This window comes from Martes martes (assembly GCF_963455335.1).
Source record: "Martes martes genome assembly, chromosome: 7".
NCBI lineage: Eukaryota > Metazoa > Chordata > Mammalia > Carnivora > Mustelidae > Martes > Martes martes.
Window position 1 is genome coordinate 6,193,958 of NC_137894.1, and position 19,044 is coordinate 6,213,001.

The 19,044-nt window shown below is 52.6% G+C and overlaps 1 protein-coding gene across 4 annotated transcripts in view; it reads right to left on the minus strand.

Annotated features, from left to right (window-relative positions):
* The window catches only part of ABHD2 (abhydrolase domain containing 2, acylglycerol lipase), a 94,051-nt gene continuing 75,007 nt past the window's right edge, over window positions 1-19,044 (minus strand). For all 4 annotated transcript variants that reach the window (XM_080809518.1, XM_080809519.1, XM_080809520.1 and 1 more), the window contains 6 exons: window positions 17,118-17,301; window positions 9,381-9,473; window positions 6,555-6,665; window positions 3,880-3,949; window positions 2,293-2,377; window positions 1-532 (listed from right to left, as the gene is read on the minus strand). In XM_080809518.1, the coding sequence (XP_080665644.1) occupies window positions 336-532; window positions 2,293-2,377; window positions 3,880-3,949; window positions 6,555-6,665; window positions 9,381-9,473; window positions 17,118-17,301 (740 nt within the window). In that variant the 3' untranslated portion in view covers window positions 1-335. The remainder of the gene's footprint in view (window positions 533-2,292; window positions 2,378-3,879; window positions 3,950-6,554; window positions 6,666-9,380; window positions 9,474-17,117; window positions 17,302-19,044) is intronic.

Here is a 19,044-nt window from a genome sequence, read left to right on the forward strand (position 1 = left end):
TGCTGTTCAGACACATTTTTAATAGGGAAACTAGATGTAATTGGCTTAAAAGCAATCAAGTGCTGAAAGTGGACAGGATGGTGAGAACCCTGTCGCTTGTCACCACGGATAACAACGCAATGGAGAAAACCAGTAACTAAGCATAAAAATAGACTGGAGCTCCCAGGGACGGCAGCCTACTCGGGCACAGGTGTGCCTGGGGGGGGGGGGGTCGTCCCCGCTGATGGCGTGAGGTCAGATCCAGGTCACCGCGGGGAGATGGGGGACCGGAATCTGCCGGTGAGGGCCGCGGGTTCCAGGGGAGGCGGCTGGACCGCGCCGGAGTCCGGGAGGCCTCACTCCAGCTCGGCCTCCATCTGCTCCGTGTCCGAGCACTGGGACTTGTTACGCTCCCACTGGCAAATGGCGTTGGCGTACTCTACCACCAGCTTATCCATCCACGTCAGGGGCTCGGGGAACAGCACGGAACCCTCAAAGAAGCCCAGGTGGCCCCCGTGCAGAGGCAGCACAAACATGACGTTCTCCCGTTTCTCTGCGGGCAGGGAGGGAGGAAGGCAGCGGAGTGAGTCGGTGACTGGTTACCTCCAAGGCTGGAGGGGCCAGAGCGAGCTGGCCGGGGTGGCCCAGGCTTATCCCCACAGGTGGAGGTCAGCAGGAGGGCGTCTGACTCCCACTCACTCGGCCTCGTTCACCAGATCGCGCAAGGGGCGGGAGGGATTAGGTGGGCTGGGCAAGGCAGTGGGATCTAGCAGGTGTTGGAGCGGCGGCTTGGCTTGGGCGAGGAATGGGCACCAGATTAAGAAATATTTCAAAATCTAGGTGGTTCTCAAACTTGGACGTAGATTACAGAGAGAGTGAGCGAGCGCGAGCGAGTCCAGGCACTGGCGTCGCTAAAGCTGACCGGCTGATTTCAATGATATAGTGAGACGTTTCTCAGATTTTACTGGGGCCGGAGGAGGAGCTGAGATTTTGCATGTCTAAGAAGCTCCCAGGTGATGCCCATGCTAGGAGCTACGGGTGAGGGCCAGGCTTTGAGCAGGGATTCCTCGAATTTATGCCATTATTTACTAGAGAGCAAGGTCAAGTTGGTGGAGTCCACGCTTTTTCCTTACAGACACTTATATTTTAAGACTAAACCAGCACTTAAAGCTGCAGGTTGTGTTAAAGATGCTTGAGACATACGGAATGACCGTGCTGAGCGCCGCTACCCTGGGCCTGACCTCAGGAGTCCGTGTGTGGCTCAGTCCCCCACGTGCTGGGAAAGACCGCTGGGGGGGGGGGGCGTGAGGCCAAGTGGGCAGCTGCATGTGGCTGGGGAGCACAGGACACATCTGTCCTCCCAGGGGATGGACTGACAGGGGCCCGAACCTCCTGGCCTGCATGGTTCCGGCTCTGCGGGGCCCTTTTCTTGTCTGATCCCCCTTATTCTTCCTTTTCAGTTATTTCATAAATTCTGTGTGACAGCATGAGAGCTACGGTGTCGCCTTGGACATCAGAAGGAAACCGCGTGGCTGAGTGGCTGGCTTTGGCGCAGGGAGCCTATGGCTTGCTGGCCGGTTAATGGGAGGGCCGGCTTTTATCACCCAGCACACCTGCATCTCACGCAACAACCACTCCGAGCAGGGCCCTGAGCCCCGTCTGCAGTATTATGTACTCCTCTAGCTTGGGGTTGGGGAGAATGAGTGCCCCACGCTCTGGTGAATACGGGATATTTACAAGAGAAACAGGACCACGGAGGGCTACAGACGGTGGGGATCTGCATCTCAGTGCAAGGTGCCCTTAGAATTCCCAAGTGTTTCCCTCTGCTGCACCCCGCTCCCCCCGCCCCCCTGCCCCGGGCTTTAAGCACAACAACATTTCCGAGAGCAACGTTCTTTGCTTTCTCAGTTGCTTGTATTTTTATCCTCAAACCAGATGGAGAGGCTGTCTGTCTCAAGAGGTAACAGAACTGGCTTTTCTATTTTGCTTTTCGTGTCGGATTTTAAGTCAAAATATCTCTTGAAGTCCAACTTTCAGACTTAATGGAAGCCTAACCCTGACACGATAATTTCAGAGAACACTAGGGAGCCCCCCCAAAAGCCCTCTTGGCTGCGGATATAAATGGTGGTCGTCTCTGCAACCAGGACAGGACACGAGAAGGCTCTGCCCAGGCCCCCTCACAGCCCCAGGATGAATGAGAACTCTGCTACGGGATATCCTTCCCCGTAGAGGCTGGTCTTCAGGGGGTGACAGCAGGGTAAAGGTGACAGAATTTACCAGGGCAATGTGCTGAGTGGCCGAGGGAGCACTTACCTGAGAGCGATTTGGGGATGGTTAGGAGGCTTTCGTGCACCAAGGGGTCATCAGCTGCATTAACCAGCATGAGAGGCACATAGATCTGCAACAAGAAAATAAGGCAGAAATAAACGATCGATCCCCTGTTTCAGATGCCATTGAGTCCAGGCTCAAATGCACTACCGCCCGTGTCTTTGAAGCAAAGGGAAGAGGGCCACTGCTCAGAGTTTGCTCCCGGGTGGACTGAGGGTGCCCCGTCTTCCCGGGCAGCAGCATGAATCCTAACCATGTGATCTCCTGGCAGCCTGGCAGGTGGGAGAAGGAGAAAAGCCCCTGGTGTTCTAGGTCACCCATGTGCTCTGAGGGAGTGAGGGCAGGGTTCAGTGGGGTTCCCTGGCAAAATATTTCTGATGATCCTCATGGTATCTCGTTAGCCTACCTTTCAGCAAAATGACCTTAGGAAGAGTTATGTACCCATTCATTCCGTTTATAGTGTGGGGGAGGAAAGATGGGAGTGTGCTCCTCTCCAGACAAGGGAGACTTTCTAGAGGAATCTGAAGGGGAGAACCAGGAGGAGGCTGGTGGATACTGGGAAGCATTCAACATCCATTTTAGTAAGACAGGCTTTTTCCTTTGAGTGCAGATGGGCTGATGGGGGGCGCTTGGACACTACTGAACAGCCAGGCTCTGGGGGCATAGCAGCTGGTTGTGCTCAGCAGGAGGTCTCTAACAGCGGCTCTGGGCAGCTCAACGGCTCCACAGTGGCTTAAAGGAAGGCACCCAAAGCCTGGGGGATGATGCTCACTGATGGGGGGGCATGTGGTGGCCAATATGACAGATGGCAGAGCTGTAATTCACAGTCACCTGCTTCCGCTGGGTGAGCGGTAGGCCAAACCAGCAGGTGGACACCGATGGGGCCAAATGGGAATCCTGTGTTTGAGTAAAAGGAGCAGTTGTCCAGAGACAGAGTGATGAGAGACTGGTCTGGTGGTGGTGTAGGTGGAAAACATGGCGAGTTCGCGGCTGGCCACGGATGTCACTGAATCCACCCCACGTTTATTGCAGCTGCTGAAAACTGCATTCGTCTAAGCCAGGCGATCTTGTCAACACACCTGCTCCTCCTCACTGGGATACAGAAAAACATGTTTTCCCCTGCGCTCACCAGATCATGGCAGGAACCTTGAGTTTAGTTCTAGCCGTCACACTAAAGAAAGGCACAGGGGCCAAAGCAAGGGTCCGAGCTAACAGGACATCTACACAGGTCTACGAGGAGCCACGGCAGGAAGCCGGCAAGATCTCACTGTTAAAGGAAGACTGAGGGACCGATGGGTGTTGTGGTAACGTCAAGGGGTTTTCTGCAGAGGCAGGGGCAGACTGGTTCCACGCTGCACCGTGGGGTAGCTCTGGGATTAATACACGGGGGTCCCCGAGGGGCAGAGTTTGGTTCAGAAGCCAAACCCAAGCCAACAGCTGCAAGGGTCCAAGCCCGATTCTGGCTGAGCTCCCACCAAGGATGCTGGGGAGGGTGCTCACTGCGCGTGCGCGAAGCTGGAGCGGGGCCACCGATTCGGGGAGGTTGCTGGCTCCGGTCCCGCCCCGACTCACCCGGTGCAGGTACCGCATGCAGCTCTCCTCCTCGTAATATTCCTTCAGGGAGTTATAGCCGTGGAACTTCCTGCGACACACACGCAAAGGAAGACAAAGCAATCCTTGTCACAAGACCGGACGCTGAGCTGACTCTGCCCCCTACAGGCTTCTGTGACCTCAGGCAAACTCTAACCTTCTCCCTCTGTACAATGGAGCTAGAGACGGTGCCTTCCTTAATGGCCTTGAGACTGGTGGCATTAAAGTGCTGCCAGCGCAGTGCCTGGCCCAGTCATCGCTCCGGAGGGGCTGGCCACAGTATTTATCAGCAGGTGTTATACCCTTCGAGTCGGGATAAAACCAGATGTCACTGCAGACACTAGGAAACTGACATGCAAAGGCATTTACGCGAACTTTCTCTTCAACAGAATTTTTCCCGGCAGAGGAACCCTGACCACCGGGAGCTGGAAAGGAACATGTCTCAGGTAATGGGTGCGAGACAGAGATCCAAAGTTAGCAATTCTGCCCACCCATGGAGCTGCAGGCAGAGACATTTAACAGAACTTTCCCTGTTCTGCACGGAAGTCCAGCCGCTCGGCTCTGCCCTGTGCTCCGACACCATCAGGCCGACTCAATCCCAGGCTGGGGGATCTCTGGAAACCTCTTGCCGACACATATTAGGGCCTCTCGTTTCTGACTGGCGGTTGTGTTCTATTCTGACTGGGGTCCTCACGAGACCGATAGCCTCCCCTGAAGGTGCGGCCATCTTCCACTGCCGGGCTGGGCAGGCATCTCCGCCTGGGAAGGCCCCGGGGGGCACAGGCCGCACTGTGAGGGCCCACTTGAGGGCGAGAGGCCGAGAGCAGTGGTCATCTCTGGGGGCACCTGTCCTCGTGCAAGCAGTCCCTTTGTGGTCTCAGCGGGCCGGGGAAGCACTCCAGTCCTCCAGTCCTCCTGGTGATGGGATAATGAGGAGGCTGCCCAGCTGGTCATGTTCGTGGAAACTGCCACAATCCAGCACAATTCAAAAGGGAGAGCTTGAGGGAGAGTTGAAGAACCTTCTCTTTGGGGCTTACACCAATTCCGAAGATGAATGGGGAATTTCAGTGTTTGGTTTCTTTCTCATTAGATGCCACAATAAAATGACACACGATCCAGGGAGGGTGGGCAGAATCCATTCTCACCTTCTCAACATACCAGTGATTTTCTGGTTTCTGTCTCCTTTGTGTAAATGTTAACAGGCATATTTCAAGGTTATCTGGTATAAGAAAGCTACTAAAATGCCATAAGGAAGATAAGTCCCCTCAGGTCAGTATCCGCTTATCTACTAGATGAACCCTAGCCTGCTTTAGACCATGCCTGAAGGTATCAAATGGTCATTGGATGAGTTTTTTTTTTCTTTAACATTTTATTTATTTGAAAGAGAAAAGAGAGCACACAAGTAGGCAGAGCGGCAGGCGGCGGGGGCGGGGGGCGAGGAGTAGGCTTCCTGCCGAGCAGGTGAACCCCATGCGGGGCTCGATCCCAGGACCCTGGGATCATGACCTGAGACAAAGGTAGATACTTAACTGAATGAGTCACCCAGGCACCCCAGGGATGAAGTTTTTAAAGACAACAGTGAGGTCAGAGATCAACAATTGCTTTTTCCAGCTAAGGCTAAGATCAGTAAGCTCAATCAGAAAGTATGTGTGCCAGGAAAGAGGACATTGTTGGGTTCTCAGCCTCGGGTGCCTGCAGGGGGCAGGTAGGTGAAGGGTGAGGGAACAAAGTGGGTGGGGTTCGCATAGGAGCCCGGGAGGAGAAGCTTCTTGCTCACAAAGAAAGAGGCTCTGTTTTCCTGCAAAGACAGCTGTCTTGGTCTATTTTTTGTTTTTTTACTTTTGATAGAGACATGGATGGTTACAAGAAATATTTCCTTTTCCTGTCAATGCAAATTATGTGGCAACTGATCCCTGCCCCAGGGTCAGGGCACGGCAGGTAGGGTAAGGACCACGAACAGCAGGGTGTACACACCCCAGCTCCCCAGTTCCAGCTCAGTTATGCCACACAGGAGTGCAGAATGAGCAGGGACATCTCCTTGTTTTCTAAGAGCAACTAGAAATCTGGATTTTTCTGTGTGATCTTCAGTTTTTAAACACGAGACATTCTTTTATTCAAAGAATAAAAAAAGCCCTGGGGCACCTGGGTGGCACACTCGGTTAAGCGACTGACTCTTGGTTTTGGCTCAGGTCAGGATCTCATGGTTCATGGGATCAAGCCCCACGTTGGGCTCCACGCTCAGCAAGGAATCTGCTTGAGTTTCTCTCCCCGTCTCCTTTTGCTTCTCCCCCTTGTGCTCTCTGTCTCTCTCTCTCTCAATAAATAAATCTTTAAGAACAAACAAACAGGGGCACCTGGGTGGCTCAGTGGGTTAAGCCTCTGCCTTCGGCTCAGGTCATGATCTCAGGGTCCTGGGATCGAGCCCCGCATTGGTCTCTCAGCTCAGCAGGGAGCCTGCTTCCCCCCTCTCTCTGCCTGCCTCTCTGCCTACTTGTGATCTCTGTCAAATAAATAAATAAAATCTTTAAAAAACAAACAAACAAACAAACAAACAAACAAAAAACCCTTTACACTAAAGTGGGCAAAGAAAGCCCTTGTGCTGGGCCGGCTGGCCTGCAGCCTCCCGCCAGGCACCCTGTCCCCGAGCACATGCACACCTCATCACGTTGTCATCAATCTGCATCAGGGACGTGGCTGTGTAGAGGCGGCTCAAGTCTGTGTCCTCCAGGCTCTGGGGTTTCTTAACATGGTCTCCAAAAAGAGCTTGCCTAGAATGAGACACAGTAGCAGACAGAATAAAGAGCAGACGGTGAGCCAAATTATCATGGTGGACACTTGGAACATCAGACAACTTTGTCAGTTACACCTCAGTAAAGCTGAAAAAATATTTTAAAGAATGGGTGAGGGGTACCGATGGCAGAGCCTGCTTCCTGGCCCCGAGGCAAGCCAGGAGAGTCTTTGAGAAGGCATATGGGGCAAGTTAGAACTAGATCACTTCAGCCTTCCGCACGTCCCAGAGGATGAGACTGCAATGTTGACTTTGGCATAACTGCCGAAAGATGATGGCCAAGATCTTATTTTCCTTCTCAGGGGCAGCTAGACAGAGACCAGGTTAGAGCCTAGGTGAATACAGTTGACCCTTGTACAATGTGGGGGTGGGGCGCCAACTGATGGCAGTCAAAAACCCATATAGAGCTTCTGACTCCCCCAAAACCTAACTACTAATATCCTACTGTTGACCCGAAGCCTTGCCCATATCATAGTCAGTTAACACATATTTTTTATGTGATCTGTATTACATGCTGTATTCCTACAATAAAGTAAGCTAGAGAAAAGAAAACGTTACTGAGGGGAAAAAAAATACATTTATGGCACTGGCCTGAGAAGAATCCACATATACGTAGAAACACACATTTCAAACCCGAATTGTTCAAGGGTTGACTGTATTACAAATCCTTTGCAGCAGGGAAGGTTTTAGGATGGGCTCTGCGGTGAGTAGGAGGTGGTCAGCCAAACCGTTGGGGGGCCTTCTTCTACGATTGTGGGTGCTGACACTCACAGAGAAACAGTTCTCTTTAGGAACTGTTTCTGTCACTCAACGAGGAAGACAGCGGGAGACCCATCCAGCGTTGGTGCAAGTCAACGGCTCTCCAACACGTCCGCTAAAAAGCTTACGTATCCTCAGAACCGTCATCATTTCTCTTAAGAAAAAGATCCATCTCGAGAGGATGATAATAAAGGCACCCTGTGCACAAGCAGACTTTTAGTCCTGCAAGATCTCAGGCACACAGCTGATGGACGGCTGAGTTTGCGGTCTGGCCCTACCAGGTGAGAAGGGTCAGCACGGAAACTAAACGTTCTGCTATCTACTCACAACCTTGCTCACAGAGGAACACGTTCCCTTAGCATTTTTCCCCCTAAAGATTATTAGGAAGATCATATACCCACAGTTTAGAATTCACAGTTTAAAGTGGCCCTAAAATTTCTAGATGTTGGGCTTTCTGTAGTAAATTTTTAAAAAATGTAAACACACCTAGAGCACATTCAGAGGACTGTCTCATTTTGTTAATAATTACATGATGAACCTTCTGGACTAATTAATTACAGGGCAAGACTGGGCCCTGTAGCAAAACAAACATTCCCTGGGAGGAGCTGCTTCCCATTCCAGAGGTGTGGACAGGCTGAAAAAGCGCCCACACTAGGTGTCAGAGCTTGGCTTTGTCCCTTCCGGAACCTCGGCAAACCCACAGCCCCTCCTGAACCTCCGCTGAGCCACGCCTGCCTCAGGGCCCGAACACCACGGGCTGAGTGAGGACAGCTTACATCCAGTCAGCCCAGGGGACAGAAGTCTCGTTCTGTCCTCCACCCACCCACCCAGTCACAAGGGCCCAGCAGCTTGGCAGCCGGAGGGGCCTGCGAGCGCCAGCCAGCCTTGCCCAGACTCCCCGTGAGCCCCGCCCACAGGAAGCCCAGTCTGGGGTGCTTGGCTGGGAGAGGCAGTACCCTATTTTCTTTTAACCATTGAAATAAAGAGAATAAGCAGCTGATCATTCCGTGGGATTGCCTTTCCCAGGATGGCGTCAACCCCCCACCTGAAATTGTATGGACCCCGTGATGTGCCAGGCTCTGGGGGAAATCAGAACCAGGCCAAGCCCTCCAGTGCTCTACACGGCAGTTCAAGACGCAGGATTCACACCGGGGGAGCGACAGAACAACCACTCGGGGGTAGAGGAGTTGGCTTACGGAAGGAGGAGACCTGAGACGGACCCAGAGTCTTGGCGGACATGACGGGAAGGGCGTTCTGCGCAAGGCCCCAGTGGTGTGGGAGAGGCCAGAGGGCACAGGGGCTTCTATGTGGCCCAGTCCAGCAGCGGGAATGCAGGTGTGGGGGAAGAGGGAGGGATTCTAACCATAATAACAGTCATAACAATAAAACCGTCGCTAATATTTACTGACTGCTACTGCACGCCAGGCATGCTCTAAGCAGCGGCCGGGGGCTACCCCACCAAAGGATTCTGGGCAGGACTGAGGCAAGATGAGCACAGGGAACACGGTGAACGGGGCGTTGTGGACACCAGGCGGTGCCTGGCGGCTGGACCGCTGTCACGCGGCTGCTGGTCAGAACCCCTCGAGCCCACAGAGGGTGAGGACGCTCGATCCTTCAGCACACGAGCTGCCCAAGCAGAAGGGTTCCTCGGCCAGGCCAAGCCACCCTCAGGATTGCTCCAGTTTGGGCAAGAGTGATGTAGAAGGGCTTCTCGTCTTGGCTATGTGGGGAATCTCGAAGGCAGGACATGGTTTGGTGGATCTGGCAGCTCGGGACAAGTTTGTTCCTAAGCAAGTTATGAAGCAACCAGCAGAGAAGCTGCAGATCCCCCGCCTTCGTTACGTTTTTCTGGAGGAACCGGAGTTCGGGCCTTCAGCGACTGGAAAAGAAGCTCAGAGAGGCACCGTCTCCCGGGGGAGCGCGGAAGGCACCGTACCTGTGCGAGAGGATGATCTTCTTCATGTTGTCGGCCATGAGGAAGTTGTAGAAGCGTCGGCACTGGTCCCACTGCATGAAGGTCTCCTGGGCCCTGAAAGATCGGCAGCCAGAGTGAGGGACGGCGCCGGAGGGACGCGCCGGTGCCCCCGCCCCAGAGAAGGTTCTCGCAGCACTTATACCCCGGAGAAGGTGGCGGCGCTGACTCCTGACCCCGGTACACGGGTCTCTGCCCGGGGACTCGAACTCTCCGTAGAGACCGATGGACACACTGAAACAGCCTGGCAGAACGTGAGCCCCTCATGAGAAAGCTGTCTGGGGGCACTGGCTTTGAGGGGGAGGCGGTCCCGGCACCCACGTCCAGCCTGGTGGCCTTCTCTTTGTCATGGAACCTGCCAGGACTGACATCTGAACACCTCTATTCGGCAGGAAGGTTTTCCCTGGCTTAGTAACTGGTGTGTGTAAGGGGAGGGTGGCCGTGGAGAGGCACCGTGCAGGGAAAAACCTAAAAACTTCTTCCGCTGTGGTTTGAGAAGCAAAGGGAAATCATACCATTTGAGGTCTTTTTTTTTTTTTTTAAAGATTTTTATGTATTTATTTGAAAGGGAGTGAACGAGAGAGATTGCATGAGCAGGGGGAGGGAGAGAAGCAGACTCCGCTGCAGAGCAGGGAGCCCGATTCGGGACTCGATCCCAGGACCCTGGGATCATGACCTGAGCCGAAGGCAGACGCTGAACTGACTGGGCCACCCAGGTGCCCCACTTGAGCTCTTCTGATTAGCCTTAGAACATTCAAGGGGCAAGTAAGTGGAAGGAGAAGTAGATGGTGATGCCCTCCTTCTGGGCATGGCTGCTGGGGCCGGTTCTGACGTCTTTTTGTCGCTAGAGCTAGCGTGTGCAGTCAGCATGACTCGGCCTGCCTGACCCCCCAGCAGCGGCACTGGGCAGGTATTATCATCCCCACTCTAGATTAGGCGACCACCACGGACTCAGAGAGATCAAGGGACTGGCTCCGGGTCACACTCAGGCAGTCAGGGGCAGCCTTCTCTATGCGGCGGCACAGCACAATTCCTTGGCACATGGCAGGTGAGCAAACGGGCGATGCGCTAACTCTCGCCGCCTGGCTCGGCCCTTCCCGCTCAGCACTCTCTTCTCTGCCTGTGAGCCCAAACACAGCTGCCGTGGAGCCCATGCTAACCCCCGCCTTGCAGACGTCTGAGTCTCGAGGCCTGCTCCCACCCTGGGAATGAATCTGGGTGTCACCATTCCCGCACAGCACCCGTCAGTTTCATATCCCAGATGGCCAAGGAGAGGACTAGGTGGTTCATAGTATTTTTGAAAAATCCAGGGAGTTTCTAAAGTCATTTCCCCAAGGCTTCCACATTTTAGTTTTGGAATGGCAAACATTTCCTGTAATATTGTGGTTAAAAAAAAACAAGAGATAGTGGGAGGTTAAAAGTGAAGCGGTCTGTGGCTTCCATGGTCTGTGACACGCTCCTAAACTGTGGGCTAAGGCTAAGACTGCCTTCAAGGTCAAAAGGCCATTCTATAAATGCACAAGGGTCTCCCCAAACACTGCAGAAACAGAAAGGATGGGCCAGATCACCGGGGGCAGGACCCCGACTAAAACAGGGAACTGGACACTTGCCTGGTGGTCTGACCGAGGAGGGAGGTGGGAAGTCACCCGATCCATGAACCAAAACCCGTTTCCTCCGCCAGCACCCCCTCCTCTGACCTTGGACCCAGGCTGCCCCTTCCTCAGAGAGCCAACGGTCTCATCGTCCCAGCTTTCTTTGGCCCGTGGCCGTTTCTGCCTTGGCTGACTTCCTAGCTTTGGTTAGTATGTCCTGCGTATGGAGGGGATGCAGAGGGAAGGAAGCTGGGGTGGGGGCTGGTCATACACTCCCTGAAAGGCTCTGCAGACCCCCAGGGGCCCAGGGCTCAAGGACGACCAGGACGAGGACAGTGCAACCATTGTCTCCCCCTACCAGTGCTGGCCGGCACGGCTTCCTAGCTTCTCTGTTTTACCACTCAGCGTATGGAGGGCCTGTCACCACCTTTGGGTATAGAAGTACAGAACTGGAACTTCATTTTGCATTGGCTTAATAAAACCTAATCAAGAGTAATGCCTTATAAATACATTCATTCCATATTTTTTTTTAAAAGGTTCTGACTTCTTTAATACCAACAACAACATACGGAAGGAAATGAGGGAGGGGAATCTCGAGACTCAAAGAAACTTCTGAGACAGCTCAACAAAGGCAAGGCACAGGCATTACATGGGTCCCGACTTAAGCCAACCATTAAGAAACTTCTGTGAAACGGTCAAGGAAATCTGAACCCTGAGTAGAAATGGGATACGAGGGAATCATTCATTTCTCAGTATGATAATGGTATCACGCTTATCTTTAAGAAAAAGTCCTTAGTGTCTTTTAGTGCAAACAAATGACATATTTCTGGATGAAATGATACGATGACTGGGATTTGCTTTGAAATAATTCAGGTTCTAGGAGATCGGTGTGTGCGTGAGGTGTAAAGGGAACAGAGAGGGAATCCCAAGCAGACACCCCGCTGAGGGCAGAGCCCCACAAGGGGCTCAGTCTCATGACCCTGAGATCATGACCTGAGCCAAAACCAAGAGTCGGGCCCTCAACCAATGGAGCCACCCAGGCGCCCCAGGAGATGGGGTTTTTAAATCACTTACAAGAGGGTCCAAATGAGACAGGCATCTACAGTCACGTGCAGGGCAATCCACTAGGGCAAGGAAGAGCTGAGCATCTGCTTCTACCGCTGGGGGGCTGCTCAGAGAAAGCTCGACTTCCCAACTCATACTTTGCACCATGATGGGACCAAGCATTGATGAAAAGGAACTGAAGTCAGAGGAGAATGAGCCGGGGAAAGAATGCACCTAACACCCAAAAGCATTCATATCTCCTGACTCAAGTGAGTAAGATCTCAGAGTGTTGAAAGGCCGTGAGAGTGGCCAAAACCGCGTTTCTGGGACCTTCGAGAAGACATGAAGGGTGACAGAGGGAGAGAGGTTCTGTGAGACTGGGTGCCCGTGACTCCAACAGTCCAGAAAGGGACAAGAGGGCAGGCGTGCTGCAAATTACGTCAGGTGATGAAGTTCCAGGGTGTGGATGTAGGCAATACTAAAACACACCTTGAAAGTGATATGCTAACGGAACCGCAAAATCATGGTAGAATAAGTATTTCCCCAGAGTGTTACCACACCAACGTAAGAAAATGGTTTTATATGGGGAGGGGAGTTTCTCTTCCAGGCTTTGCCCACCTACAGTCTTTTTTTTTTTTTTTTTAAATTTTTAATCATGGTGGTAAAAAACATATTCTTAGCCATTTTTAAGTATACAGTTCTATAGCAGTAAGTATAGTCACATTGTTGTGTAATAGACCTCTGGAACTTTCCCATCTTACAAATGGAAAAGTCTATGTCCATTAAAGCAGGACTTCCCATTTCCTCCACCCTACTGTAACTACAACTACAGTCTCACATAGTTGCCTTCCTCACATTTTCCCCCGTATTATTATTTTATCATCATTTTTAAGCAGGCCCAGTGTAGATCCCAATGCAGGACTTGAACACACGACCCTGAGATCAAGACCTGAGCTGAGATCAAGAGTCGGACGCTCAACCGACAGAGCCACCCAGGCGCCCCCCTCACTATTTTTAATACATACATTCAGTCATGTTACATATTTTCTTGACTTTTTCAAAAAAATAAAATCTTCCTTGTTTGCTACTGTACTTTGTGGATCATAATTTATGGCTGTCTCTCATACTGGACACTAGCTGGGTATCTCTAGCTTGGCCCTACAAGAGAGTCATACCGTAGTGGGGGCAAAACCAAGAGCAGCCTGGAACGGTGTGGGTTCTGGGAGGAAGGACAGTGGAGCCTCTGCACCTGAGAGACCCAGGCACGAGGGCTTCGGGGCAGTGCCTTGAGAGAGCAGCCAAAGAAAACCATCTCTGTACTGGGAAGCGGGCCCAGAATCCTTCACTGCCTCCTAGTTAGCCTGTGAGGCAGGATGCGGCATGGAGCCCAGACAAAGGTAGGGAAGGCCACCCACTAACCTGCTCTCTGCAGGACCAGAATATTTTCCCTTAGGATGTACTTTTGTAGGAATGCGATTACTAAGTGAAAGGGTCAGCTACACACCCTTGTTTCTCTGATAGAAAAAAAAAAAATTAGCAATAAAAAACAAGCAACAATCCCTAAGACGCCACGGGCAAGCCGTTTGGTCCGCTTCACAGTCCGCTGGTGGAAAAGCCGAGCTGTTTCCCAGGCTGGAGATCTGCCCACAGAGTTTTGTCTAAACTCAGCAGATTCGCCCCCTTTGCTTGGCTCTGATACAAAATTACTGATTGTTAACACGGTCCTACAGCTCTTCCACGGTAAACACAGATCTGATGAAGGGACAAGTCTATAGAAGGACTTTATGAATGACAGCCCTTGCTCTGGTCATAAACGCATCCACATTCTGGAGTTTGCCCATTCAAAGCAAGAGAGAATTTACACACACCATTTGGCCAGGGATGTTGGGCCTGGCTTTCTCTGCAGCAGGAAAGCCTGCTTAAAAACACTATGCGAAGACTCAGCGCTGCTCCCACACCCACTCAGCCAGGAGCAGGACTACACGTGGGAGATCTGGTAACTTCTCTACTGTCCTCGGAGGGGACCCTGCCACCTCCCCCAGCCTGGGCCCCAGGCTCCTGACCTCTCCTTCCTCACCGGATGAGGACTTCTTCAGTACCATATGCCTAGTGTGTATTATTGTATTTTATTTTATTTAAAGCCTTAATTTATTTCAAGAGAGAGATGGGGGAGGGGCAGAGAGAGGGGGAGAGAGAAAATCCCAAGCAGTCTCCCCGCTGAGTGTGGAGCCCAATATGGGGCTTGACCCCATGACCCTGAGATCATGACCTGAGCCGAAATCAAGAGTCAGACGCTCAACCGACTGAGCCCCCCAGGTGACCCGCCTAGTGTGTAATCTATTTTTGACACGTACTTGCTGGTTCGCTGCTTTGCAAACATCATTCTATTTTTGGGAAGTGCTGTGAGATCTAAAACACAGACTCTTATACCCAATCTGAAATAAAACGCTGGTATTTGGATCGTGCTATTATTGGCAGATTCTGAAATGCCAGATTGTTGAGCGCTTCCTTAGGAATGAAGAATTGATTTTACCAGAAACCGGTTCATGAAAGTTTCCCTTCCCTTTTCTTTAAGCCCCACGAGGGCAGGAAAGTTTTCTGTCTTGCTCGTGGCTGGGTCCCCATTACCCAGAAGGGTGTCTGGCGGGACGAACCAAACGAGTCACGGGAGGGCTTCTCTGTGGGTCATCTTCTGGGACCACTTCTCTTCCCTATCACACTCCTGCCTGGTCACTACTCACTGGACAGATTCACAACCCAGAGTCTTCATAACAAAGTTTCAAATGAGGAATTCAACCAGAGTTATGCTGAAGTCTGACCACACGCACTTTCAGGACGAGCGGGCAGCAGCTGGTGCTGAGGGCACGAGGCTAAGTCCACTAGAAGCATGTCATTTCGGGGGACCTGTCCCCCGCTTTCAGCGGTTCAGCACATCATGAACGTGGACTTCTCTAGCGGGGGCGAGGCTCTGCTGACTACGGCAAGCGGGCGCTGGCTGCTGGGCCTCGGGCGGCTCTGGCTAGAGGGCCGGCGCGCTACAGGGGTGAGAAGCCAGCGGGAGGGGATGCGTCTCTGGCAAGCGGTTCTCAGGACTCAACTAGGAGAGATTTACCAGCAGCATGGACTCCCGTGCAGCGCCTGCAGAGACAGGCGAGCCCTCCCGGCTCCGCCTTGGCGTCAAGGAAGCCGGCTGCCTTCATCCCAGTGCTGAAAAGGCTCATCGCCCTCAAGCCTTGGCAGGAGAAAAAGGTGACACTGGTTTAAAGGAAGGCACTGTCCTTCGGTGAGTAGGTCTCGTGACAACGTGGGGGGGGGCACCTGAGCCTGGGCAGCGCCCACACACACAGGGCGATGGGTACCCCCTGACCCACCACCCCCCTCCAGTGTGTCTGGCTGCAGGATGTTAGTTCTCTGGGCTCCAGGGGACAAAGCTGCCTCTTTCTCTCCTCGGTGGATGAGGTGTATGTGACAGCAGGACATCAGGAGTCTGAAGATCTCTGAGGTCTCAAAGAGGGGTGGCGTGGACAGCGCCTCCCAGATCCCAGAGCCCAGGTTTCCTAATCCGAGTTCACCAAACACGCATTTCACGTGCTCTTGCCAACGGCAGGTGGCGCTCGTGCAGCGAACGGACAGCCAGGGCTGTCACTTAAGATTCTGTGCTTGGGGATTAAAAAAAATGAAAACAAACTTGACCCGCATCCTCCTACTTAGCAAATGCTGGGCTCTCTGAACACAAAGTCCGTGCTCACAGTGGTTCCACACCGCCGAGTTTAGGAAGGGACTCGAGCGATCCCAGTTCTCAGGTGACAGCAGGCTGGCTGAAAACGGGACCGTGTGTCAGGTGAGAGCAGGCGGGGTCCTCATGCCAGGCCCCGCTCCCCTGACTCCTGCAGTAGGGCCCTCACTATCCCCGCGGCCGGGCAGGGTGGGACTTCGGTGAACTCCGGTTACATAGTGGCTAAGAATTGGGAACTGGATATTTCTAGTCCAGCCAAGATAAAGGGACGTGTCCTTTCAGCTGGCTCTCCAGAGCACAGAGGGGACTGAAGGGGAGAATTCCCAGCAGGAGGATGAGGGGACCCATGTCATCCGGTGACAGCAGAGCTGGAGCGGGTCGCTGATGTCCCCAGTGGCGGCTAAATGTGGCTACATATCGCAAGTGACTTGTGAAATGTGTCCACATGCAGATTCCTGGCCCCACGCGCCGGATTCTTGAAGTCTGCATCTCCAGGGCTGGGGCCCAAGAACCTGAATTTTATTTCCAAGACGATCGCCCAGGTGATTGTTAATGAAGTGAAACAGTCACCAGCCCGTCAGACTGGTCTTTGCGACCGACTGGCCTAACCCCTACTTCTAGTCTCCCAGTGACTGCGGAAAATTACCAGTTACCGACTTTCTACACAGCCATCCCGCATAAACATGTGCTCCCTCCTTTGATGCTCACCATGGCGCTACGAGGTCGGGACTACTCAGCGTTGTTGTCATCCCCATCACAGGTGAGGAGAACCAGAACCCAGGCCTCGGCTCTAGAACTCAGGGTAGCTTCCATCGGGTATGTGTTTCAGGGGCACAGGGGCACATTTAAACCCTCCTTTTTGGCCAGCTTGACGCCTCGCGGGCAGAGCCTGAATTCTGGGCCTGCATTTGCCCTTTGGATGTGCTGGTTTCAAATTCCAGTAATATATATTTTTAGAAATAACAGGCTCTCAGATTCCGGCTCGGGCAGTCTTCCATAAACCCACGGCCCTCCAAAAACTCCTGGAGCATGAACAGATCTCGGTCCCTCACGAGACTCCACAGGGAAACCGCAGTTGTTAGGGGGGACTTCGGCTTATTCCGTTACGGATCTCATCCCCCAACAGAGCTACAGATCGGGCTCAAGGAGTCTGGTAAGACAGCCCCAGGGTATGACGTGAAAGCGAGACAGGGTGACTCCAGGACCCACGCACTTCTGCTCAGCCCGCCACCGCGTTTCCTCGGGTCTTTGCAGACGTGAGCTTGCGTCCCGGGCCATCTCCACACACCCCCGAGGGAGGTGAGGGACGGAGGCGCGGACGTCACTCACCTCAGAGCGCTGTACCCCTGGCACACGCTGACGCAGCACAGGACCTTCTCTTGGTTTGCCTGAGTCTCCCCCAAGTATTTACACACGATGTTACCGCCCAAGCTGAAGCCCACGACCACCAGCTGGGTCTGGGGATATGTCTTCTTGATGTAGTTCACCATGGCTCCAAACTCCCAGGTGCAGCCTGTGGGCGAGAGGCAAGGCCATACAGTCATTTCAGGTTCAACAAAATGAGCTGGAGGGTTCCTGAGTGAGTGCCAAGGTGCTAACAGAGGGGTGTGTGTGTGTGTGTGTGTGTGTGTGTGTGTGTGTAGAGAGAGAGAGAGAGGGATGGAGGCATCTACACACATACTTCTCTTCAGCTACCTGGAGAGAAATGTCTAGATGCTCCTCGGTCTAAGAGGAGACCCAGCCTTCGTGGTGCCCATGAGGGGAGATACCACGCATCACACAAATGTGTAATGCTCTCCAAAGGTGGGTTGTGCAAAACCTGCCTGGAGGCACAGGGAAGTCAAAACAGATATTCAGGGTGCATGTGAGCACATTCGTTCGCACACAGAAGCAACAGCAAAGCCCTTTGGGATTTGCTTCTTCGGCTATAAGACAGGATGCTATTCCCATGTGTATCATGACTCATGGTGTTAAGAAAAGAACCAAGTGGATGTTATTTACAGGACCTTCTGTCGGCGCGGGGGAAGGAAGGAAAGACAAACTTCCGTCTGGAGGGACGGCCAATGCTCTATAGGGTTGGGATAAAATGTCCTTGGTGACGTAAGGACAGCATGCCAAGGGAGGCAGGCTCATTGAGAAACACACAGAGGAGAGAGATCTCTGCTCAGAGAGAGGCTTGTTTATCCAGGAGGCATGATCTCAGTTGGTCCCACTGGGATCAACTGAGAAGCTGTGTTCTCTCCACAGGTTTGCTAAGAGGAGGGCTTTGCAGAGAGGAGGAGGTTAGTGCTGTCCATGGGTGAAGGGATTTGTCACATCCTTCTAAGACCCAACCCCAGGCTACTTGGGGAGCCAGTGTAAAATAAAACCTAGCAGGGAAAGTCGGGGATGTTGGTAAGACACGTGCACATGACAGACTGGCAACGAGGAGACTATGGGTTCACGGTGGAAACAGGCTGTTGACCTCGGCACCCGCTCAGAGGTCTGGCCATCCCTCATGAGAGTTGAACAGCTTCTTTCCCTAACCAGCAAGTCACGGGGGATGCTGCCCTTTGAGCCCGGGGCAAGTGCCTCTTACAGCTTCCTCTCTTAGGGGGACACAGCCTCGGCCGGGCCAGCACAACCCCAGGCGGGGGGTTCTCAAACTTCAGTGGGTAGAGGATCACCTGGAGAGGACGCTGGGCACGGGCAGCCCTGGGCTTCACCCCCAGACGAGCTGATTCAGTAAGATGGGGGCCAGGCCCAGGAACCTACATTAACAGTCTTTTTGACTAGGTAAAACATGCATATGGCACAAAATTCAAGTAACATTAGAGATGTGGTATCGGGTAACTTCTTGTATTCCTTGAAAAAATGTCAGTGGTAGCACACAGATTATTTAGTGCCTTGTTTACTTTGTTTTTCTTTCTTTCTTTTCTTCTTTTTTTTTTTTTAACAATGTCTTGGAAACCACTATATAACAATACACAGAAATCTGCCCCTTTTTTAAAAGTCATTTCTACCCTCAACATAGGGCTCGAACTCATGACCCCGAGATCAAGCATGGCACGCTCCACTGACTGAGCGGGCCAGGCGCCCCCACCCTATTCTTTTTTATTTAACGAGGCATAACATAATACTCAGGAAAGTGCTCACTGAATTTGTACCCGCTTACACCCATGTAAACACCGCCCAAAGCATGTAAGCCATGGCTTAAATTACTTTAAACAAGTCATTGTGGATTAAGACTTGAAAAGGCCAATCTAGATTTCTAGAT